The 22,006-nt window shown below is 40.9% G+C and overlaps 1 protein-coding gene across 15 annotated transcripts in view; it reads right to left on the minus strand.

The window, feature by feature from the left end:
- Nckap5 (NCK-associated protein 5) overlaps positions 1-22,006 on the minus strand; it is a 913,274-nt gene that overhangs the window by 545,485 nt on the left and 345,783 nt on the right. The window contains exon 1 of one of the 15 annotated variants that reach the window (XM_039091165.2): positions 20,958-21,526. The exons of the other annotated variants lie outside the window; for them this stretch is intronic. Within the exon in view, the coding sequence (XP_038947093.1) occupies positions 20,958-20,974 (17 nt within the window). The 5' untranslated portion in view covers positions 20,975-21,526. Of the gene's footprint in view, positions 1-20,957; positions 21,527-22,006 lie in introns of those variants that run through there. 15 annotated transcript variants of the gene reach the window in all.

Genomic DNA, 22,006 nt, shown 5'->3' on the forward strand with positions numbered 1-22,006 from the left:
CTGGAGAGACAAAAGCACATGATCAAGTGACTGTTCTCAGGTCTGAGATACCCCCCAAATGGCTGGGAAGTATTTTTTGAGGTCTCCAAAGGAGCCGAGTCCTTTAATTCCCTCCTTCCCTCCACCGTACTTAATATGAAATATTTAAAGTAATTGGTCACTGGGGCATCGTCTCTGTCCAGCATCACAACACTGGCTCTTTTGTTTTGGAGTTGATAATAGAGGAATTCATATGGAATGCTAGATTAAGAAGTGTTCCACTGACCTCATTTGCATAGATCCTCTGTCACTTTCATGTCTGAGGCTGTTTCATTACTACTTCTGCATTGACTTTGTTTATAGATTTTTAATTGTTTGCTCTTTTCCCTTTATAAGAAAGCTGAATTTTAAAGCAAATAAAACATAATTCTATACCATTTTTGAAATGTTGCCTGTTCTCATATGAGCCTGAAAGCTCTGTGTGTGTGTGTGTGTGTGTGTGTGTGTGTGTGTGTGTGTGTGGAGAGAGAGAGAGAGAGAGAGAGAGAGAGAGAGAGAGAAGAAGGAGGAGGAGGAGGAGGAAGAGGAGGAGGAGGAAATAGGGTAAAAGTGGCTAAGTGGACAACTGAGCTCTGAGTTGGGATAAGATAGGATCAAATGTTGGGTTTCCTTACATCAAAGTCTAAACTAAAGACTGCATATTATTTTTCACAGTCTAAGAAATTTTTAAAAATAAAGATTTAAAAACCAGATCATGAGTCGGTGAGATGGCCCAGAAGGTAAAGGTGCTTGCTGTGGAAACCTGAGGGTCTGAGATTGACTTGTTACCTGGGGGACCCACATGTGGAAAGAGAGAAACAACCCCTGAAAGCCAGTCTCTGGCCTCCACGTAAACATACACACACAATAAATACATTCATGCTAAATTAGGCTTAGTGTTTGTACTTCATAATGGGATTCATTTTGTATTCCTCATAACTACTTACAACTTCCAATATAAAGAACAGTCACTAAAATGTTAAGAATGCTTATGATAATACATGCGTTTTGAACAGCTTTTCAGGTTTTTAAAAAGTGAACGGATGACAGAGAGGCAATTAGCAGCATCTACCCAGCTCCCATTCTCAGTGATGATTGCCCTCGATTCTCCTCTAGTGAGATGAAGTGTTTGAGTGGCACTTGATTCCTCTTCCACTACATTTGTGATAACTCACGGGGTAGAGGGGGTATGCTTCATCCCCAGGTTGGTGAGAGAATTTCCTGCCTCCAATGGCTGTGAGACATCTGACCAACAAACCAAAGAAACAAAAGCAACTTTCTAGCCTAAGTAGGTCAATGAAGAGCTTGCCTTGTAAGCACGAGGATCTCAATTGGAATTCCACAGCACATGGGAAAAGCTGGGTGTGGTGCCATGAACCCCAGAAGCCATCTACTGGCAACAGCACTACAGGATCCCCTCCCTCCAGCATACGGCAATATTAACTGGCTTATGTTTTCTAGTTCTTACCCCCCCCACACCAAAAACCATTTTGTTCTGGCCTTCCCTGGCTTCTGACTATCATAATTTTCTTTCCCCTCTTTCACAAAGATCTTGGGAGAAGGGAGAAGGAAGGAGAGAGAGACAGAGAGAGGGGGGGAGGGAGAGGGAGAGAGACAGAGAGAGAGAGAGAGAGAGAGAGAGAGAGAGAGAGAGAGAGAGGGAGGGAGAGAATATATGTATGTGTAAAAGAATGCGTGTATGTGAGTTACAAATATATAGTGTGCATGAGAAAAAAGGGGAGGGAGGGGAGGGAGGGGAGAAAGGGGGAGGGAGGGAAAGAATGGGGTGTCCCATGGTGGCTCAGTACTCCATTGACACTCACTCACTGTGCTGTGACCAGTTTGAATTTCACACCAAGAGACCTCTCTGATAAAGTCTGAGAACTGTACTAACTTTAGAAAGGAATCAAAATGGGAAGACAGGAGCCAGTAGGGGAATAGACCTGGGATGGACAAGTTAGGGGAGGAATTGGAGAGTGAATATGATAAACTACCTTGAATACACATATGAAATGCTTAAATTGATACCTTGCTTTAAAAAAGAAGCCTCTGACAATCAGCTCCTAGGAGTCCAATCCAGAATGATGTCCCCACTGAAGGAACCAATGTTGTAGGGTTGGAGAGATGGCTCAGTGGATAAGACACTTGCTGGGCAAGCATGAGGACATGAATTCAAATCTCTAGCATTGTCATTCACAGATCTGGAATTGAAGGTACCTCAGGGGCAGAGGCAGGAAGATCCCTGGGGTTTGCTGGCTGCTATCCTAGATCCAAGTTCAGTGACAGACCCAAGAGATTAAGGCAGACAGTAATAGAACAGGACAGAGGACATCCTTTTGTGATCCTAAGTAAATACACAAAGGAGGGCTGCATCAAAATAACCTATGTGTCTGCAGGTACTCAGAAGAGTGCATATGTTAGAGCAACCATTGCAAAACCACAGGTTGGGACTCAATAAATATGTAACAGGTTGGGACTCAATAAATATGTAGACAACTACCAACTCTAGGGGAAAAGAAAAGTTACTTCACACAGGCAAAGTTAGAATGCAAATTCAGCCTTGAATAGTGCTATTTTAATTAACTAATACATTAATTTAGAATTTAACAAAAGATTAAATGGGAAGTACCAAATAGATGACTGCCACAGAAAGACTAAATCCTGTTCTCTCCGTGAAAAAGAGAAGTCACTATTAGAACTGAGAAAGTGATCAAGCTGCAGAAGAGGTGGCAGCATCTACGCTGTGTCTTCCCTCTCCCTATACAGTGACGTTTGCGGTACCAGAAACAAACAGCCTAGTCTCTTTCATCAATAATCTGGTTTGCCCTAGATATCCTGGCAAGACTTGCCTCCAAACACTGGTACCAAAATGGTTAAGAAGCCAGTTGGGACTGGCTTCCTTTTCATGCTAATTGAAGGTTCTTACAAACAGTTTTGTGTTAAATATATATATATATATATATATATATATATATATATTAAACAAACAAAGAATGCTTGCCTTTCAGCTCCTCACAGCAAATGTACATTCACGCTCCCGTCTGAAGGGTTTAGTTCCCCTACTGACAAGAGATAACTGCAATTTCATGACGCGCCCCTATTTTGTTCTGCTGCAAAGTAGGGAGCTCATTATGAGGCTGGTGCTGAGTTTATGATTACAAACCCAATGCCTGGGGACATGTGATCAAAAGCCATGGATCCTTATCTTCAGAACAGGGACAAAGCACAATGTCAAAGATACACAACGAATCAGACAGCACACTCACTTCCCTTTCAGTTCAGCGAAACGGAATGTGTAACTCAGGAAGAAATAGATCCTGTCTTCTTAACACACTTTAAACCAAATGGAGAATTGGTCTCAGGGTGCTAAAGTCCTTTTATATAACCCCTGGGGAGATGGTACAGGGCATAAGAGTGCTTGCTATGCAAGCATGTGGACCCATATTCCAATCTATAACATCCATGTGTTACAGGCATGGCCACATGTGTTCCCATCACCTCAGTGCTGTGAGGGGCAGGGGGTAGACAATTAGTGGGGCTTGCAGGCTACCAACCTGGCTCTAGGTTCACTGAAAGACCCTGTGTGACAAGCATAAGAAGGTCAGTGACAAAGGAGGGTACCCAACATCTTCCTCTGGCCTCAACCCAAGATAGTAATAAAGGACAATGAACTATTTAATGTGAGTCATGGGTCTTCAGAACACCACTGGCGGATCTGCAAGAAAGCCCAGGTAAAGATATACATAAACACACACACACACACACACACACACACACACACACACACACACACACACACACTGAAACCACTGATAATTTTAAACATTGGAAAAACGCCTGCAAGGCTCCTGGGATGACAAAATATTTCCCAAAAAGAAGCTGCCCAGAAATAGGGGGCCGTGTTCAGTGTGTGAAGAGTGGAGAACAGATTTGGGGTTCCACAGGGCCCTCTGGTGCACCAGAGTTGATTCCAGAATTCTCTAGAAACAATTCACTAGTCATTAGCTTCTCTAAAAAGGATCCATAATTCATACACATATTGAGCAGGAAGAATGGGTGCTGAGACTCTGTTTCAAATAAATCAATAAAAATTGTAATTATATTATAGGCTAAATATACATATAATTGTTAGATGTAAGCACAGATTTTTTTAAGGCTTGTTTTTATTTGAATGTCTGTTTGTGGGAATGTAGATGCACATGCAGATATTGACATAAGCCAGAGGGTTTCAAAGCCCCTAGAGCTGGAATGACATGCTGTCACGAGTCCCTGATATGAGTGCTAGGAGCTAGACTCGGAAGGTCTGCAAAAACAGCACGTTTGTAGCCACCAAGCCCTCTCTAGTACCAATAAAGAGTGACTTAAAAAAATAAAATAAAATGAGCACCACACCTTTATCCTTTAGCAAATAATATTCCTGCTTGATTAATAAAACCAGGTATCCTAGACTCCCATCTTTGCTTCTGTAATGCGTGATGTCACATGGGAGTAACCTCTGCCAAGCCACTACCATGACAGAATAAGAATAAAAATGGCAAACACCACCACAGCATGGCTACATAAAAACTTTAACTCCATATATCCTGAGAATGGTCCAAGAGCTCCAAGGCCTTCTGAACACTAACATGAAGTAATGCCCACGAGTCATATGAACCATGTGGTGCATGTGCAAACAGGACAGATGCCTTGTTTCTCACCAGTCAACAGCTTAAACATGACTGTTATTACTTTTCGCTAAATTCATAGAACAGATATAGATATAGATATACACACATTTAGTTAAAAGCATTACTTATGTCTGTGTATGTGCATCTGTGTGCATATACATCTGTCTTTGTGTGTGTGTGTGTGTATCCTGTGTGTTTGAGCATGTGAGGTTGTGAGACTGTGTACCTGTATGTGTGTGTGCATTCAGTATGTATGTCTGTATGTGTTCAATGTGAATATGCGTATATTTAGTGTGTGAGAGTGTATCCAGTATGTCGGGGTGTGTGTGTGTGTGTGTGTGTGTGTATGTGTGTGTGTGTGTGTGTGTGTATTCAGCACGTCTGCATGTTCTTGAACATTTGGAAAACAGAAGTCAACTTCAGATATCACTCTTCAGCTATCGTATAACTTATTCTTCTATTTTTCTTTTCCATACATGATTACTCTGTTGGCATTATTTCTACCCTTTCCTGACCACCAAGCAACTCCTCCTGTGCTACACAGACTGCACAGGGGGTGGGGGTTGGGGGAGGAAGGCACTCCACCAAACAATACAGCCTATTCCTGTAGCATCAGGTTGCTTCCCAGGACTTGAAGGTAAGAATTCTACTGTTGAAGACACCACATTCTTCAGACCGAGGGATTTGACGAATTGAGCTGGAACTGATTTGGAAACCTTCTCAGTTCCCAAAGGTGTTTTGCAAGTTGCCAAGGGGAAAAAGCAACCAGTAGTCTTTTGCAGCCCACAAAACACAGAAATGACCCTTCCAGCAAGACACCCAGTGGTCCGACAGTGGTACTTTACTCTTTGAGATATGGTTTCTCACTGAAGCGGGAGATTTACCAAGTACATTAGGACTGTGCATGACCACTGACTTAGCCCGCTATGAGATGAGATGAGATGACAAGTACACAGTACAACCCCTGGCCTTTTCTGACGGCTTCTCGAAACTGAATTCAGGTCTTCATGCTTGCAAGGCAACATGTAAGAGGTTCACACAGGCTGGAAAAATATTCTCATATCCATTTTCTTTGCAGTTTAAATACCATTCTGTCCAAAACATGAAATACCAATGAATATACATTAAGGCGAAATCAAACTCATTAGCGTTAGCGCTTTCACAACCACCATTACTGTGTGCACTGCCTCTGTGAGAGTTAGCGGGCGTTTCTAAGGATGCTATGCATTCTCGAGCAATCTAACGTGAACCAAACAGAAATACTCGTAGAGTGTATCAAGAAGACACTAAGGCTGGGAAATGGCTCAGTTGGTAAAGTGCTTGCTACAAAGTATGAGGCCCTGAGTTCAAACCCAGATCCTTCTAGAGCTAAATATATTGGCAGGCATTTGTAAACCCTGTCTGGGGATATAGACAACTTGGGACTCACTGTGTAGCTTGCTTCAGGAATTCTAGGTCAGTGAGCAGCCTGTCTTAAAAAAACCTAGATAGAAAAACATCTGAAGTTAGTCAGTCTCTCTCTCTCTCTCTCTCTCTCTCTCTCTCTCTCTCTCACACACACACACACACACCACTACCACCAGCATCACCACTACCACCACCAGCACCACCAAATTCCAAGTGCCAATGTGCCCGGCAGTGGAGAAGAAAAATGCAAATTCTATTCCACACATGCACACATGCTCAGTTGTGGGCTTTGTTTCAATCAACACTTCTTCCTAATTTTCCCCATGAAGATACTGCCAAATGCCTAGAGGGAAATTAGATAAATGACTGTTTTCATCTGTGCCTTGAGGCGGGGTGTTATGCTCTAAAATCTTGGGGGGAACAGTTCAATTCATCATCAGCCAGCCCTGCTTCTAGCAGAGTCCCAAGAATAGAAGACCCAAGAATAGGAGCCCGGTGGCGATCTGGTATGTGTGCAGAGAGAACAGGTTTGCTCTCCCGAGGAGTCCAAGGACCATTATCTCCACACACAGACATCCTGGGGAGTAACCCGCTGCAGAGGGCAGGACAATGCCAAGAGGCAGGCGCACCTGTCGCTAGGGCAGATGGGGAGACCAGTGACAGCTTTCCCTGAGTCAAGGCTAAATTAATTAGCCTTTCCCCAGTGCTTCATCTCATTATGCATCTCTCCAGATATGGAAGGAGAGAACAGATTGTAAACAAACTTTTATAAGGCACAGCACAGACTAAAGAAAACTCTACAGATACCTTTTCACTTCATCAATCCTAAATTCTTTTTTAAAGCACCACAAATCACACTTTCATTCCATGTTGGGAGAATCTGTTTACATTTATGATACATAAAAGTTAGTGAGTTAAGGGCTATTAAAAATCTGTAGACTTTTGCAAACATTGTGTACCAGTCACTGAGTAACTCAACAGGTTGATTTCAACACCCTGGTTCAGGAGCAAACAAGCATCTAATGGCATTAAGTTTGCTAGTAAAGTTGTAGCCTCCATTCCTCCCAAATCTAGAGATGTTTCATCCCAAAGAGTATTCTGAGTTGGAATGAATAGATAAATTAAAACAAAAACCAGGAATCTACAATTTAGTGGCTTGCCTTTTAATGATAACAAATATGGCAAGCGTTCCTTGGAGCTGGTGAGATAGCTCTTTGGTACATGAGAGCCTGAGTTTGATCTCCAGAACCTACCTAAACAAAACTGGCTACAGGAACCCATACTTACAAACACGAGCCCTGGAGACACAGAGCTGGGTAGATACCTGGAGCTCACTTGACAGCCAGCAAAGCCAACTCTGCAAGCTGCAAGCCTGTGAGAGACCTTTAATAGAAGACAAGGCAGATAGTATCTGAGAAATGATAGCTCCTCTAAGTTCCATATGTACACACACACACACACACACACACACACACACACACACACAAAACTCCTTATCCCATATAATCAGTCATTCTCCAAAAACTGTTCTTACATTCCCAAGACCTCAGACGCAAATAAAACCTACATTCCCATTGATTAACTCACTCACCCAGCTCTCCACGGAATCATCTATGATATCAGCACTCTCTACTTATCCATTTCCCCTCCCTAAAAGGCCTTGAGAGGCTAAAGGGTTAGAGCTACACGATTTAAGTGTGCAGGGCACAACACCCACATAAAAGGTACTTTTAATCTTACTACTGTGGGTAGGGAAGGGTGGCGACAGGAGGATCCCTGAAGCTCATGCCAGTAAGTCTAGCCAAATCCATTAGCTCCAGGTTCAGGTAGTGATCCTGTTTCAAAAAAAGAGTGTGTGGAGGTGGGGGGTGTAAAATGTATCAAAGAAGATGCATAGTATTGACTGTTGACATTTGGGCTTCCCACAAGAGGCACACACATTCCTGTGTACCCATGCGCACGCCTCACACAATGACACACAGACAAACACACACATATAAGCACACACCCACCTAAACCACAGAACAAAGAAGTTAACCCTATGCCTCAAAGTTCAACAACTGTGCCAATGTGAGCACACAAGAAGAACGTTGTACATCCTAGGTAGCGCCAGCACACTGGTTGGTCACTTTTTAAAGATGCAATTAATTTGTCCCTCTTCATTTTCTCCTTTTTTTTCCACGTGTATCTATTATCTTTCCCTAGAATAACATGTGCTGTTTATGCTGAAGTGTTTGATAACTTTAAATGGGCCTCCTATAACACAATAAAGAATAAGTGTGATACTACTCTTTCCTCCCATATCTCTTTCTGGGGTAGAGTACAAATCTCTTACCAATGAGCCTGCAAAATGCATACAAGAGAAAACCCACCACACTTGGAGATACAAGTTACTTTTACTAACTGTTATACTGATCTCCCTGGAGTGCAAACTCTGGCCAATAATTTCAAATAAAGACATATGCAAGTTTATGAAACATTGGAAAACAAATTAATTTCTTCCATTAACTTTTACTTATGTAAAATGCTATATGTAGACAAGAGTTTTTATGTTTAAATATTAAAAAAAAAACCCTGGACGTCCCTACATTCTCAAGGATCCCATTTCTTTTTAATATTGAAATTCTACTCAAAAGAAATCAAATAAAACTAATAAAACTGTGTCCCGTGATGTTCAGCCATCTTCCCTTGGTTCTGACGATATGCAGATTGATGGGTTGTATGTAGCTGAAAAAAAGAATGGGACTTCTTCAGGAAAACACATGGTGTCTCCTCACACATGAAAACAGCCCTTATGTGACAACTAATTGAGTTCGCCATGGCTTTCAACTATCAATAGCCTTGAAATTTCATTCTGGCCCTGTTTTGATTGAAGGCGCTGGAGATGGTGTCTATGCAAAGACTCAAACCATCTGTGTAGCCTCAGGACAAGGAGGCTTGTGAGTTTTGAAATGAAAAGGCTTCAGGACATTGACTGAAATTCTGATGGACATTAACAAGAGTCTGTACACAAAGTTCCCTTCACCAGCATAGTGAGCCATGGTCTCAGAGTGGATTCTTAGCAGAATGGTCATGTTTAGGCAAGATTGGGAATACTGTGAATTCACTGCTAGAGTAGACTGCCTACCGAGATAGAGATACTCAGCTCTACTCTGAGAAAGATTCAGTGAAGAGTAAGAGTTCACTGAGTGCTCTGAAGCATGTCCCAGAAAGGTACAGTGTGTGCGTGTACAGTCAGTGTCATGGACTGAAACATTCCATCCACGTAACAATTGTGATTTGAAGTCCTAACCTAAGGCTTCAAAGTTGATCTTTTAAAAGACAGGGAATGAAGGTCTACTGAGCTGATCACATTAAAACAAAGTCCTTGGAATGAATCTTAAGCAAGAATGCAGGTCTTACAGAACAGGGATATCTTTTTTTTTTTTTAACTTGAGTATTTCTTATATACATTTTGAGTGTTATTCCCTTTCCCGGTTTCTGGGCAAACATCCCCCTCCCCCTCCCTTTCCTTATGGGTGTTCCCCTCCGCACCCTCCCCCCATTGCCGCCCTCCCCCCAACACTTGTCACTTCCTCGCACACTCTCAGGAAAAGTGGCATGTTAAGAAGTGTGTGTGCACTGGGGTGGTGGTTCTGCAAGCCTCTGAAAGACAGGAATTGCCAACAAACTTTCAGGAACTCAACAAGAGGCACAGAACACATCCTAAAAGCATTTTGAATGAGCTCATCCAGCCCAGTCTTGATCTTGGCTTTCAAGGCTGTAGAAATGTAAGGCAATCCGTTTCTGTGGTTTAAGGTTTCTTGTTTGAGACACCATGTTAGGCCATCCCTAGCAAACCAACACATTTCAGGGGGAAATCTACCCACTGTGTTCATTTATATGCAATTCATATCTCTGAATATAAGATAAACCTCCCTAATCAAAACACCCCAAATCTATCACTTTCTAAGTCCAGAATACTTCAGATTAGAGGCGGTCAAAGGGTAAAGTCTGGGAAAACTCCAAAAAATCTGAAATATATCGATGTCTGAAAATATCTTTTACCCATGCATTTTTGGTAAAGGATACTCCACCTTGGTACATGTAAAGAGTTTGGTACACTTAACAGGTGTTCTAAGCAAACACATTTTCTACAAAGGGCATATTGAATCCTGATCAGAAGAAGAAGGGAAGTATTTTTAGAAAAAAGCCCAATCTATTTTTTAAACATCAAGGCTGCAGTACACTAAAGTCAACCAGGCACATGTGACAAAACAATCATAATTTTTGGAAAGCTATGGGTTTCTTAATCTAAATAACTCAATACAGTTAGCCAGTCCTGCTTAAAGAAACTAAAAGTAGCTATGGTGAAGCCAAACAACACCATGGCTCAATCTCCACAGGTGCATGGAACCTTAGCCCTGGAAACATCTAGAACTTCTGGTGTGTGTGTGTGTGTGTGTGTGTGTGTGTGTGTGTGTGCACGTGTGTGCATGCGCGCACGCGGATATGTATGCATGTGTTTATGTGCATGGAATGGAGAAGCATTTGTGCATGAGTGCATGTGCACACAGGTACACATATGTATGTATGAAGGCCAGAGATGAACTGAAGTTAGGATAGAAATATACTATGGAGAATAGAAGAACCATCATACAAACCAAATTGGGTAAACATTAGATAAAATTTCCAGTCATTGTGATTAGAGGGTTGTTGCTTAACAGGACACAGGTACCTCTCCTTATTCGTGTACTTCTCTGTGACTTAATGGTCTTTACTACTCCTAGATTTGTGCTAGTAATTAAATGAGAGGTGTTTTTCCTTCTGCTTTGAGACAGGGTCTTATGTAGCCCATTTGCTAATGTGTGAGTTTTACACTGGATCACCTTATCAATGTGTGTTCTGCATACTTACCTTTAGTGGACTCTGGACTGCAACTTGGACCTATTGTAATAGGTAGATGCTAAGTTCCCTGAAACTCAAAGGAAGGAAATTGTGGGCCACCTAAAAGAAGCTCAGGAATTGTGGGCTGGGGATTTAGCTCAGTGGTAGAGCGCTTGCCTAGCAAGCGCAAGGCCCTGGGTTCAGTGCTCAGCTCAAAAAAAAAAAAAAAAAAAAAAAAAAAAAAAAAAGGAATTCGTGATACCAGATAAGGATAAGGATCTAAAGACATCTTACACTCTGATTATAATACTTAAATATGAGGAAATAAATGAGCAAAGAGAATAACCATCTTGATGGTCAAACCATGAGCGATTACAACAGAAAACAACTGATCAGGCAAGAAGTATCACACAGGGTCCAAACCATTCTATTTCTAAAGGTAATTGATGTTTGAAGGAAAGTATATAGAAATATGAGAATCCACCTATCAATATGTTAAATATCTGATCCATAAACTCATCTCATAGTAGTTGACACTTTGATGGGTCGCAACCTTGCCCATTTGCAAAAAGCAGAAGGGTAATTTAGGCTTCATTAAAACTTCTATCAGAAGCAGCAAAGGTGGGCTATATCAGAAGGAAGTCTTATCTAAAGTATATAAACAGTATACATAAACAGACACCAAGTTATTCCTCCCATGGAAAAGTCTTATTCAGCAACTGTCCAACAATAAGTAGAAAGGCCCTCATGAGTGCCTTCCCCATTAACTCTTACCACCAACTGCTGAACTGTTGACATCTAATACATCCTGCTAGAAGGGAAGGCATAGTTTCCAGTTGTGTATCTACTGGAGAGTCTCTTAGGGTCTACTGGATAATTCCAAATCAAAACCCATGGTTATATACAGACAACCTTCTACTAAATGCTGTGGGACACACAAAAAAATCATAATTACAATCATAAATACAGTGATGAGATTAGTAGAGAAGGAACAGTAGCAGGCATGCAAAGGAGCTAAGAAGACGCTGTGGGGAGGAGCCAGACTTTACTATATACATGTATGAAAATGCCAAAGATAAAATGTATCAACAAAAACGTTTTAAGAGATTGACTTGGATTTTACTTGTGGTAAAAGTAAATAACTCATTATCTTTTTTTAAGCAGCCATGGTGAGAAAGATTCTCATATCTAAGTACAATGACAACACCCCAAAGACAGGGGTGGTCTTCAGGAAGAAATGTACAGTCGCCATGAGTGACAAATTAAACTCAATCTGGGACTGGAGAGATGCCTTAGTAGTTGACAGTCCTCACCTCTTTCCTAGAGGACATATGTCAGCGGTTCAAAACAGTGTGTACTAGGAAATCTGACACTCTTCTCTGGCCTCTACAGGCATCCAGATGCATGTGTGCATACATACACACATTTAAAATTATAAAGTACAACTTTAAAATGCATCACTCTCCAAGCTCATTATTTTAATGATCTGTAAATCTGTCCCTTTCCCAGATACTGGGGAGACTTATCATTTCCTTTCTCTACGTTCCTCAGCATGGAGATATTCCCAACCCTTCTCAAGCCTTCATATGAAATCACCTCCCGTAACTACATGGGTAAAGGAAAGATGTGTTTTCCTGTGGAAGGGAAGGAAGCTGTGATCCAAATGCAGCTGCTGCCATTCTGCAGATTATGAAAGGCCCCCTGGGTCTGCTCCTGGGAGGAATTTTCACACCTTAAAAAAATCTGCCTCTGCATATTGCTGTTCTTATATGAACCTTCCAACAGTAAGAGACTGCCGTGATGGACAGAGATGGACAGATTTATCAGATTTGCCATACGTACATACGTACGTACATACATACATACATACATACATACATACATAAATACATACATACATACATAAATACATACATACATAAATACATAAATACATACATACATACATATATACATACATAAATACATACATAGGGATTCCATTAAGGGAATGGATGGACCACTTTGGCTAGTTTCCTAATCCATATGGAGAAAACAAAAATGGAAACATTTTTGACAATGTTAGGCACTAAAGCACTGCCAAGAACCAAAACCCAAAATGTGAGCAATGTCCCCATTAGACTGCAAGGAAAAGAAAACCCCTCAACAGACACTCTGGCACATGGGCAGTGTCTCTCTCTACACTCAATACAGTCAGCCTGTTCAGTGTGACACCTTGACAAATTAAAGGACCAGAACCACTGTCACAAAAACAAAGGGAAGAAAGGAAGGAAACTCACAAACAGGGCTCACAAAAGATGGATAAGGAAGTTGGAAGAGAATTCAAGCATTGATTAAAGGCCAGAAAGGAAGCTGAGATAACTGCCTAGTGTCGCTCACACACACCCCCACCCACACCACCCCCACTCCTGCCCAAGCTCATCGTATTGTTTCTTTTGGCTCGGGCTGGGAGAGCTTTGTCCTGTGTCTAATAATACCATTATTTATGAAATGGAAGAAAAACATTCTGATAAAAATATACCTCAATAGAAAAAAAGAAGGAAAAGTCTCCTCTATAATCAGAGTCCATGGATGAGAAAGAAAGGGGTCCTCAAAGCAATAACAATTACAAAGCAGTCGGAGAACAAGATAAGCATTCGCAGAAGCAGCAGCACAAAAATCTATTCAACCGGCCCGTGCTTTCTGTTACATGAGTCCAAGAAAGGATAGCAGTCTCTCACTAGGGAAACCTCACTGTGAAACTCAGCCTGAGCCAATGTGTGGCTGGGGTGGAAGATTGTGACAGGAAGGTTGTAAGGAAGGAGAGGGAAAGATGGCAATATAATTCTTTGTAATCCCTCTTTCAACATGACAGTCCTTGACCTATTACAAATCAATAGAGCAGACTCAAGATTGTGGAAACCCAGTCTTGGACGGACTCAGTCAGAGCTCCTGCCCATCAAAAGCTAGAGTTTGTAAAAGCTTCCCTTGACCCATACGACCAATGCTCAGTTGGTTCAAGTATTTTCAATGCCACCTTGTTGATGTGTATATGTATATGTGTATGTATATGTGTGTGTGTGTGTATATATATGTATATATATATATATATATATACACATATGTAGACATACACACATGATTTGTGGAAACTTTCAAACTGTTGGCTACAGGTGTTTCCTGTCATCAGTTTAGATATGTAGCATAAAGTGCTCTGGACTGCTGAGGATTTTACTCATCAAGGACAAGTTGATAAGGTACTTCACAGCTCTCCCTGAGAACTTGGTAGAGTTCAATATTGTCATCACCCAGGAACCTAGTATGTCACAGCTGTGCAGCAGCCATAAGCCTTTGTGCTTTGACGGACACTGCATTATTAAAGCTCCAACTCGTCCCCTAAAAGGGGAAAAGGCAGAGTTCCCTTTCAAGCAGCCACAGTGACATACACCTAAACACAAATGTACAGAGGCCATTTCTCTGAATTATAACAAGGTGTTGGCTCTTAAGGCAAACCGTACTTGACAATGGACACATTTTGGAGCCTGCCATCATTTTAAGACTGTGGGGACACAGTGGCAAGGCAGGCCACCTGTGAACAGATATAATCATCACCACTTGACAGGTACTGACACTTTTTCCTGGTGGATATGTGAATTTAACCTTCTGGGTATGGCAACAGCAGAACTGTTTTTGTATTCCAAAAGAACCGAGCATGGTTTACTCCTTTGAGGCAGTGAATGTGACAGTTGGGCTCACTTTAATTCAGTTGACTGTTGGCAACAGACACTAGACAGGAGTAGTTACCGAGCCTGTTTGTCATATTGAATTTAATATGCAAATCGCACATACATAACATAAAGTATGGCTTTTATTTTACAAAATAAAACAGGAAACTGCAACTTGTCCTAGAGGTAGGCAAAAGAAGAATCAAAATCAAATTTTACTGCCCATACATTTTCCTGGAAGTTTGAAGGACCAACTTTGCCTTTTTGAAGAATGGCCAAGTGTTAAAGAGAGAACCAAGGTATCGTGAACAGATTTATGCACAGTAAGCAATTAAGCTTCTTAAGGCAAGCTTTTAGATGGATATCAAGGGACATCCTTAAGGTCAAACAACAATTAGGAGCATCAGTCAAGAGTTATAGGGCACATCCTGTGATGTATATATGAGCTGCTTGATAGATCCTTTCTGAGCTCAAGTTCACCTGACTTCACTTTCCATCTCAGTGATGATTTAGTCAAACCTCATTATTCACATAGCCCACGTTTATTGATTGGTCTACCTGCTGGACAAAGGAAATGAGCAACATCAAGATCACTAATCTTCATGCTTCCCTGGGGTCTTGCAGGAGGAACAGTGAAGGCATGAAGGGCTTGGTACATGTTCCCAGCTGAAAAGTCAAACAAGGACATGCTCTCCGTCTCTCAGAATCAACAGGAATTTGTAGTGAGAGCTTTGGTCTCTTGAACAACCCAATTATGTAAACATGTTTACATATGTCTTACAATATTTATAATATTAAATATTACATTGCATACATGTGCTCTCTACTGTGTATTGTTGGCACGCACATGCCTTCTGTAACATCACTGACTGCAATGGCTCTGACTCTCACGTCTTGGTTGCAGTATAGTTGCTATAGACTTAATACTAACAAATCAACAGTGTGTATTAAGTAAGTCATCTTTAAACAAAAACTCAAACTAGAGTAAAGGCCAATATTTGGCTGAATCAACTGTGACTAGAGCATTTCCCTAGAAGCAAGGGTTCGTTGCTTTGTTAACTCAGTTATCGGAGGTGACTTTAGCAAATTTAACTATTATGTATTATGAGCCCTGAGTGTATGTACCTTACTGATTGTTTTTAGCGTCTATAAAAATGTAGGTTAATAAGCAAAACCCATGAAAGGATAGGACATAGGTCCCAAAGGAGAACCTATACTACTATTCTGCTAAATAGACACAGTATTAAATTGTCCCCTAAGATTAGACTGATGAATCGCACAACTTCATCAGAGAAGCTTCGTTCTACGGTAGGTGCTGGTTAATACAGAGCTCCTTAACCGCTCAAAGAATATAAGACCATGGAATGGTCAGCTCCAAATGGGGCAAAAAATAACAAATCCCCTCCTCCTGAGACTCGGGATCACCATGGAAGAGTGCTAGGGGTAGTGGAGGACATCATTGAAACTGCTTTCCAGACAGGACAAGGCTGCTGAAATAAAAACTGACAATGACAGTGACAGCATGCACATGACAGGCACAAGAGATAGCCAGTCAAAATCCCAGCAGGGAGTAACAAAGGTGTACCCCTGGCAGATGAAGGATTGGCAACTGATGGATGCTAAGGGGGGAAAGAGTCAGTTTCCTTCTAGGATATGAGCTCTGATAGACTACATATGCTCTAGTAGACAGCCCCATACTCATGTCCATACAGGCAGCACTGAGTAATTTTAAAATTAGCACATGAAGTTTAGAGAGAAAAAAAACAGTATGGGGAATAGGGAAGGATTTGGAGGGGAGGGAATATGGGGATATGCTTATTCGAAACATATTATATGCAGGTATGATGTTCTCAGAACAATATGAAACACAAGGAGTTTTACTAAACCTAAAAGTGATTGTCCAAATGTTTCTGAGAAAGCACAAGAAGGAAAAGGTCTATTATATATAATGCGAGACAAGTAGAAAAACACCATTTCATTATAGTGTATTGATTAAGACGATAAATTAGAAGTGAGAATTGTGAAGAAGATATTTATAATCAGACATAAGGCATGCTGGTGTTAGAATGGGATGCAGCTCAGTGGTAGCAAACTGAGGTGCCAGTGCCACAAACACACAGAAAAGTACAGGGACTTTAGATCATCATCAAAGATCTACTCTATCAGATAGAAAGCCTGAGGCTCATGATCATGGTTTCCCTCTCCCTTAACTCCTCCCAGAACTTTCCTACCTCCCTTCCCATTGAACTTAATGCTCCCTCACCCCCATGTCTCTCAAAAAGGAAAGAAAAGCAGAAGAGAAAAAAATAAAAATAAAAACAAACAAATAAGCAAAACGCTAAAAAGACAAAATTGCCCAAATGTAAGAAATCAAAACAAAAAGTCCACAAAAAGAAGGGAAAAAAAGAAGGAAAGAAAGAAAGAAGACAACCACGTGGACGGCTACTACTGGGTGTGGGGCCCACTCTGTTGTGCTTTTGGCATACACAGTGAATGTGCATTGGAGAAAACTGATTTTCCCTTGGCCAACATGTGCCAACTGCAAATGGCTTTCTGTCCAGATACCCTTCTCAATACTGTGATATTTTTAGGCATAGATAAATCTACATTTTTATTTTATATGTGTGACAAAGTAAAGTTTGGTTCGAACCAACTCAATTCAGATTTTACCATTTCAGAATGAAGTGCCTAGATACACATTTACTTTATTCTATAAAAATATTAGAACTAAAAAAAATGGGACGATATATGAAACTGAAAGGTCACAGTTCTTAAAATATTAGATTTAAAATTTAAGGGAACATTAAGATATTTGAAAATCGTTTGTACAAGGTGTACCTGTTCATAGACAGTTCATTAATTCCACAAATATTACTTTAGTTCTGTTCTAGACCAGGGCATCAAAAAACTGCAAGACAGGGCTAAGACTGGAGATCAGAACCCCGAGAATCAACATAAATGCAAGGTAGACAAGATAGCCAATTCCAACCTTGGAAGTCAAAGAATAGAAATTCCATGAACAAACTCACTAACGAGTCCAGCCTCACTAGAAGTCTCTAGGTTTGGTTGAACATCTCTGCCCCAATAAATAAGGTAGAAGGGCAGAAGAGTGATCTGGATCCCCTCCCAACACACACACACACACACACACACACACACACACACACACACACACACACACTGAGAGAGAGAGAGAGAGAGAGAGAGAGAGAGGTGTAAGATTAAAGTAACCAAACAATAACATAAAACTAACAACAACAATAACAATAACAGGACAGAAGATAGGATGGGACAGCCTTTCTGATGCTCAATGCCTAGAAGACTACACATAAATAGACATGATACTCAATAATCGAGAGCTTAAGGAATAAAATGTTACAACCTAAAACTGCAGCTCTGACAACAACTATAAAAGAAGACTCAATATCAACATTCAGAGTCCTTTTGGGCATCCTTTATCAATCCATCTCTAGTAAATAGAAACCCTCGAATGATAATGAGACGATTTCAAATCCTCATGGGAGGAAGAGGGACTCCCCTGTAGGCTGGTTTATGCTAGTTGTTTCTCTTACCTTTGTCCTTGCATTACTAACCGACCAAAGTCAAGTTGGACTGAGAGATAGCAAGCCCATGCAAGCATGAGGACTTGAATTCGATCCCCAGAACCAGTATGAAGGTGTATGAGCTTGTAATCCCTGAGGATTACAAGGATTACTGAGGAGATAGCAAGTTCCCAGGGCTCACTGGCCAGCCAGCCTGGCGTACTTCATGAGTTTCAGATCAATAGTCCAAGCAGAGTAATATGGGCTATACCTTTGGCCTCTACATACATATGCATATATAAACATGCATACTCCATGTTAGTTGTTTTCTATTGCATCTTAAAGACCAGGAAGAAAAGCAATTTGGTGAGAAAGTTTGTATTTTGTTTATATAGACTAGGTCACAATCCATTGATAAAAACCAAAGCAGGAACCTGGAAGCAGAAACCAAGGCAGAAGCCGTGTAGAAATGTGATTTATTAGCTTATTCAGACTATTTTCTTATACAACTCAGGACCATATGTGCAGTGGTGACACTGCCCTCAGTGGGCTGGCCCTTCCCATGTCAAACATTAATCAGGAAAATGCCCCCACAGACTTGTCCTTGCTAACCTGATGGGGGTGTTTTCTCAATAGAGGTTCCTCTTCCCAGAAAACTCTAGTTTGTATCAAATTGACAAAAATGAACCAGAACACCTCGTCTCATACCTACACACATGTAAACACATGTAAACACTCAAGTATGCATGACACACATACATGGACAGACACAGAAACACACAGATGCACACACACACACACACACACACACACACACACACACACACACAAGAACCAATGAGATGAAGGTTTGGAAAGAGTGCCTACTGCCTAAACATGTACACATGAATACAATGTCTTACTTTTGTGCTTCTGAGGACAGGAAGTTAATGAGAAGCGAGAAGGAGGTGACATGAGGAACAGCAACTCCAGATTGAGGCATTAGTGGTCACTTGGGAGTACAGCTCCTTGGAGACTGAAGGCAGTCAGAATATCCCTTATATAATTTCTGCCCAGACACAGGGACATCCATGAATAAACTTCCTAGCCCCTCTGAAGGTCTATTGTGTTCCCCAGCAGGAGCTGAAGTTACACGTGGGTGAGGTTGATGAATCAACTAGAAAATGGAGACAGCATATATGAGGACCCTGCACACAGGGCCCCTGAGAAGAGAAATGGATTCTTAAATCACAGGAAAAAAAGCAAAGGAAATCAATTGTTTGAAAATAAAGGACTTGGTTTCGGTGTGTTAGTGCACACTTGCAGTCCCAGAATGGAGGATGCTGAGGCAGAAAAATGAGTTTGATGCTAACTTGGGGTACAAAGTAAATTCAAGGCTAAGTGGGCTATGTAGTAAAATCTGAGCCAGCTCGAGCTGCTACTAATGTGACTCTGTCATATGTGTGTGCATGCTATATATATGTGTATACATACACACATATGTGCATACATACATGCATGAGCATACACATATACACATGTGCATATATGCAAGTAAGTTACAATCGCAACGTTTCAGAAAACATTAGTTTATCCCCAGGGCTGATTCACAAGAGTCTTTGGTGTGCATATAGTTTACACAGATGAGGCATAGAATATACATGGGTGCATAATGCAAACCAGATATTGTATATATTATATCTAATACACATATCAATAATACTGAATTGAAATTCTATGCAAATGCATGTATCTATAATTGGTAGAGATTTACTCAACTCCTCTCTCTTGGAGAGAGATTAATAATTTCCTAGACTCTTTGGCAGTTAGAGTTCTAGCCAATGAACTCAAATTGCAGAGAATGTATCAAAATATCATGGTGCCCCACAACTATGTTCATAGTAAGATATCACACATAAATATATACATATCACACTGACTCATAAGTACATATTGTTAATAAAAAATTATTTTAAAAGCACTAAAACAGATTACATCAGATTCTTACAGCCTTTTATATCCGAACAATCAATCAGTCAAATACACCTACTGAAGCCCACTCAATGTATCACATTTTGTCATGTTCAAAATAACCTTGCTTAAAAGTCCTAAGAGGAATTTTCAATGAGCAGCTGCCTCAAAATTAACTCCCATGTATGGATCACACTGTAAAGTTACAAAGCTAAATCCCAGCAAAATGGGCAGTTTGAGTGAGTGCCTCAGACTGCAAAAGATTGATGAACTCCAGCTGGAGGTCTCTACAACTCTGAGTGAAAAGGCTGTCCAAGAGCACGCAACGTAAGAGCACGCAACGTAAGAGCAGGCAACGTAAGAGAACACAGTGTAAGAGCACACCAAACACACTTCCCAGGTTTAAAAACATTCTCTAAAACAGCATACCACTCAATTGTAGAACTCCAAGTTTCTAACTCTTTCTGCTAATTCATTTCTTCCCGTGTCCTCTCTTCTAGTTGAGAGTCACAGTGCAGGGAAGTGAAGGTCCGACTTTCCTGCTATCACCTAAGTTTTCAAACCAACCAGTCACTGTACAGCCCATTAACTAATTTCTCTCAACCCCTGCCACCTTTCATTCAGACTTTGTTCATGTGTTAAATTCCAAAGCATAGTAAATGGCACTGAATGTAACTTATTCATCTGCACTCAAAGCCAAACCCAGGCTTCAGTCACATTTTTTTTTTTTTAATGATCAAAATCAGGCATAATGGATTGCTAGCACAAGCCTCATTTTTTTGCAAATAAAAATTCATACTCACCTGGGAGATGTTTCCATCTGCTTCTGTTGGTCTGGTTTCCACGTCTGAACTTTAATTATTATATGTGGGCATATTACCTATGTCTTCTATTGAAAGATAATCCTGACTTACTTCATCGAAAGGTGCTATCAAAATAATAAAGTAAGAAGTTTTTTTTCCCCAAATCACAGCTTATCATCCAGGTAGCGGTACATAAGCTAGATGAAAAGATAAATACAAGAACTTAAAAAAATATAAATTTTAGAAAAATATTACAAAATTTATTCTCACTGCACTGAGAATGAAGCCTCACAGTTATATACTCTCTAGTTAGAGAGATACGGTCATGGGCATAAGCCACGTAATCTGTGAGATCCCCAAATCCAATCCTTAGGAATGGGGGACGTATTGGGAATTAGGATGAAAAATAGTGGTGAGGTAAAGACAGTAGCATAAAAGTACTAAGCACATACATGTTGGTCAGACATGCAGAGATCAAAGAGCATATGCTTGTGGTATAGAGTGTTAGCCCAGTGCACAATTGCATGGAGTCTGACAGAGACAGACCTGGCTTGCATCAAAGTCCTGAGGAAATATCCAAAAACTCGGTACAGCATCCAGACACATCCCCTTGGCCACACCCCACTTTCCGACACCCCCCACCCCCTACCAAAGTAGCTAGATAACTGATTCATTCCATTTCCATCCAGATGGTGGGCGTCCCGAACAGACTTCTGATGCTGACGGAGTCTTGGGCATGCTTATTCAACGAGTCTTGAAAGGCATTATTCACTAATTTCATGTGGAAATGAAATTTCAACTTCCCATTGTGTACAAATAACTTGCCCACTTAGGCCACATACAAAGTGTGCTTTTTTTTTTTTCCTTTTGCCAGGCAGGAGGAGACGGCTGGAATGTAAAAGACTTCCAGTGTGTGTCTCTGGCTCAGACCCAAGATGGCATATGGCAGTGCCACCAATCTCCTCCATAGGAAATCTTGGGTAACACTTTAAGTAAGTCCTGATAATGTGATTTACAAAGCACTCATTGGATAGATGGCGTCTGCCTCT

The sequence above is a fragment of the Rattus norvegicus genome, chromosome 13, assembly GCF_036323735.1.
Source record: "Rattus norvegicus strain BN/NHsdMcwi chromosome 13, GRCr8, whole genome shotgun sequence".
NCBI classification, from domain to species: Eukaryota; Metazoa; Chordata; class Mammalia; order Rodentia; family Muridae; genus Rattus; species Rattus norvegicus.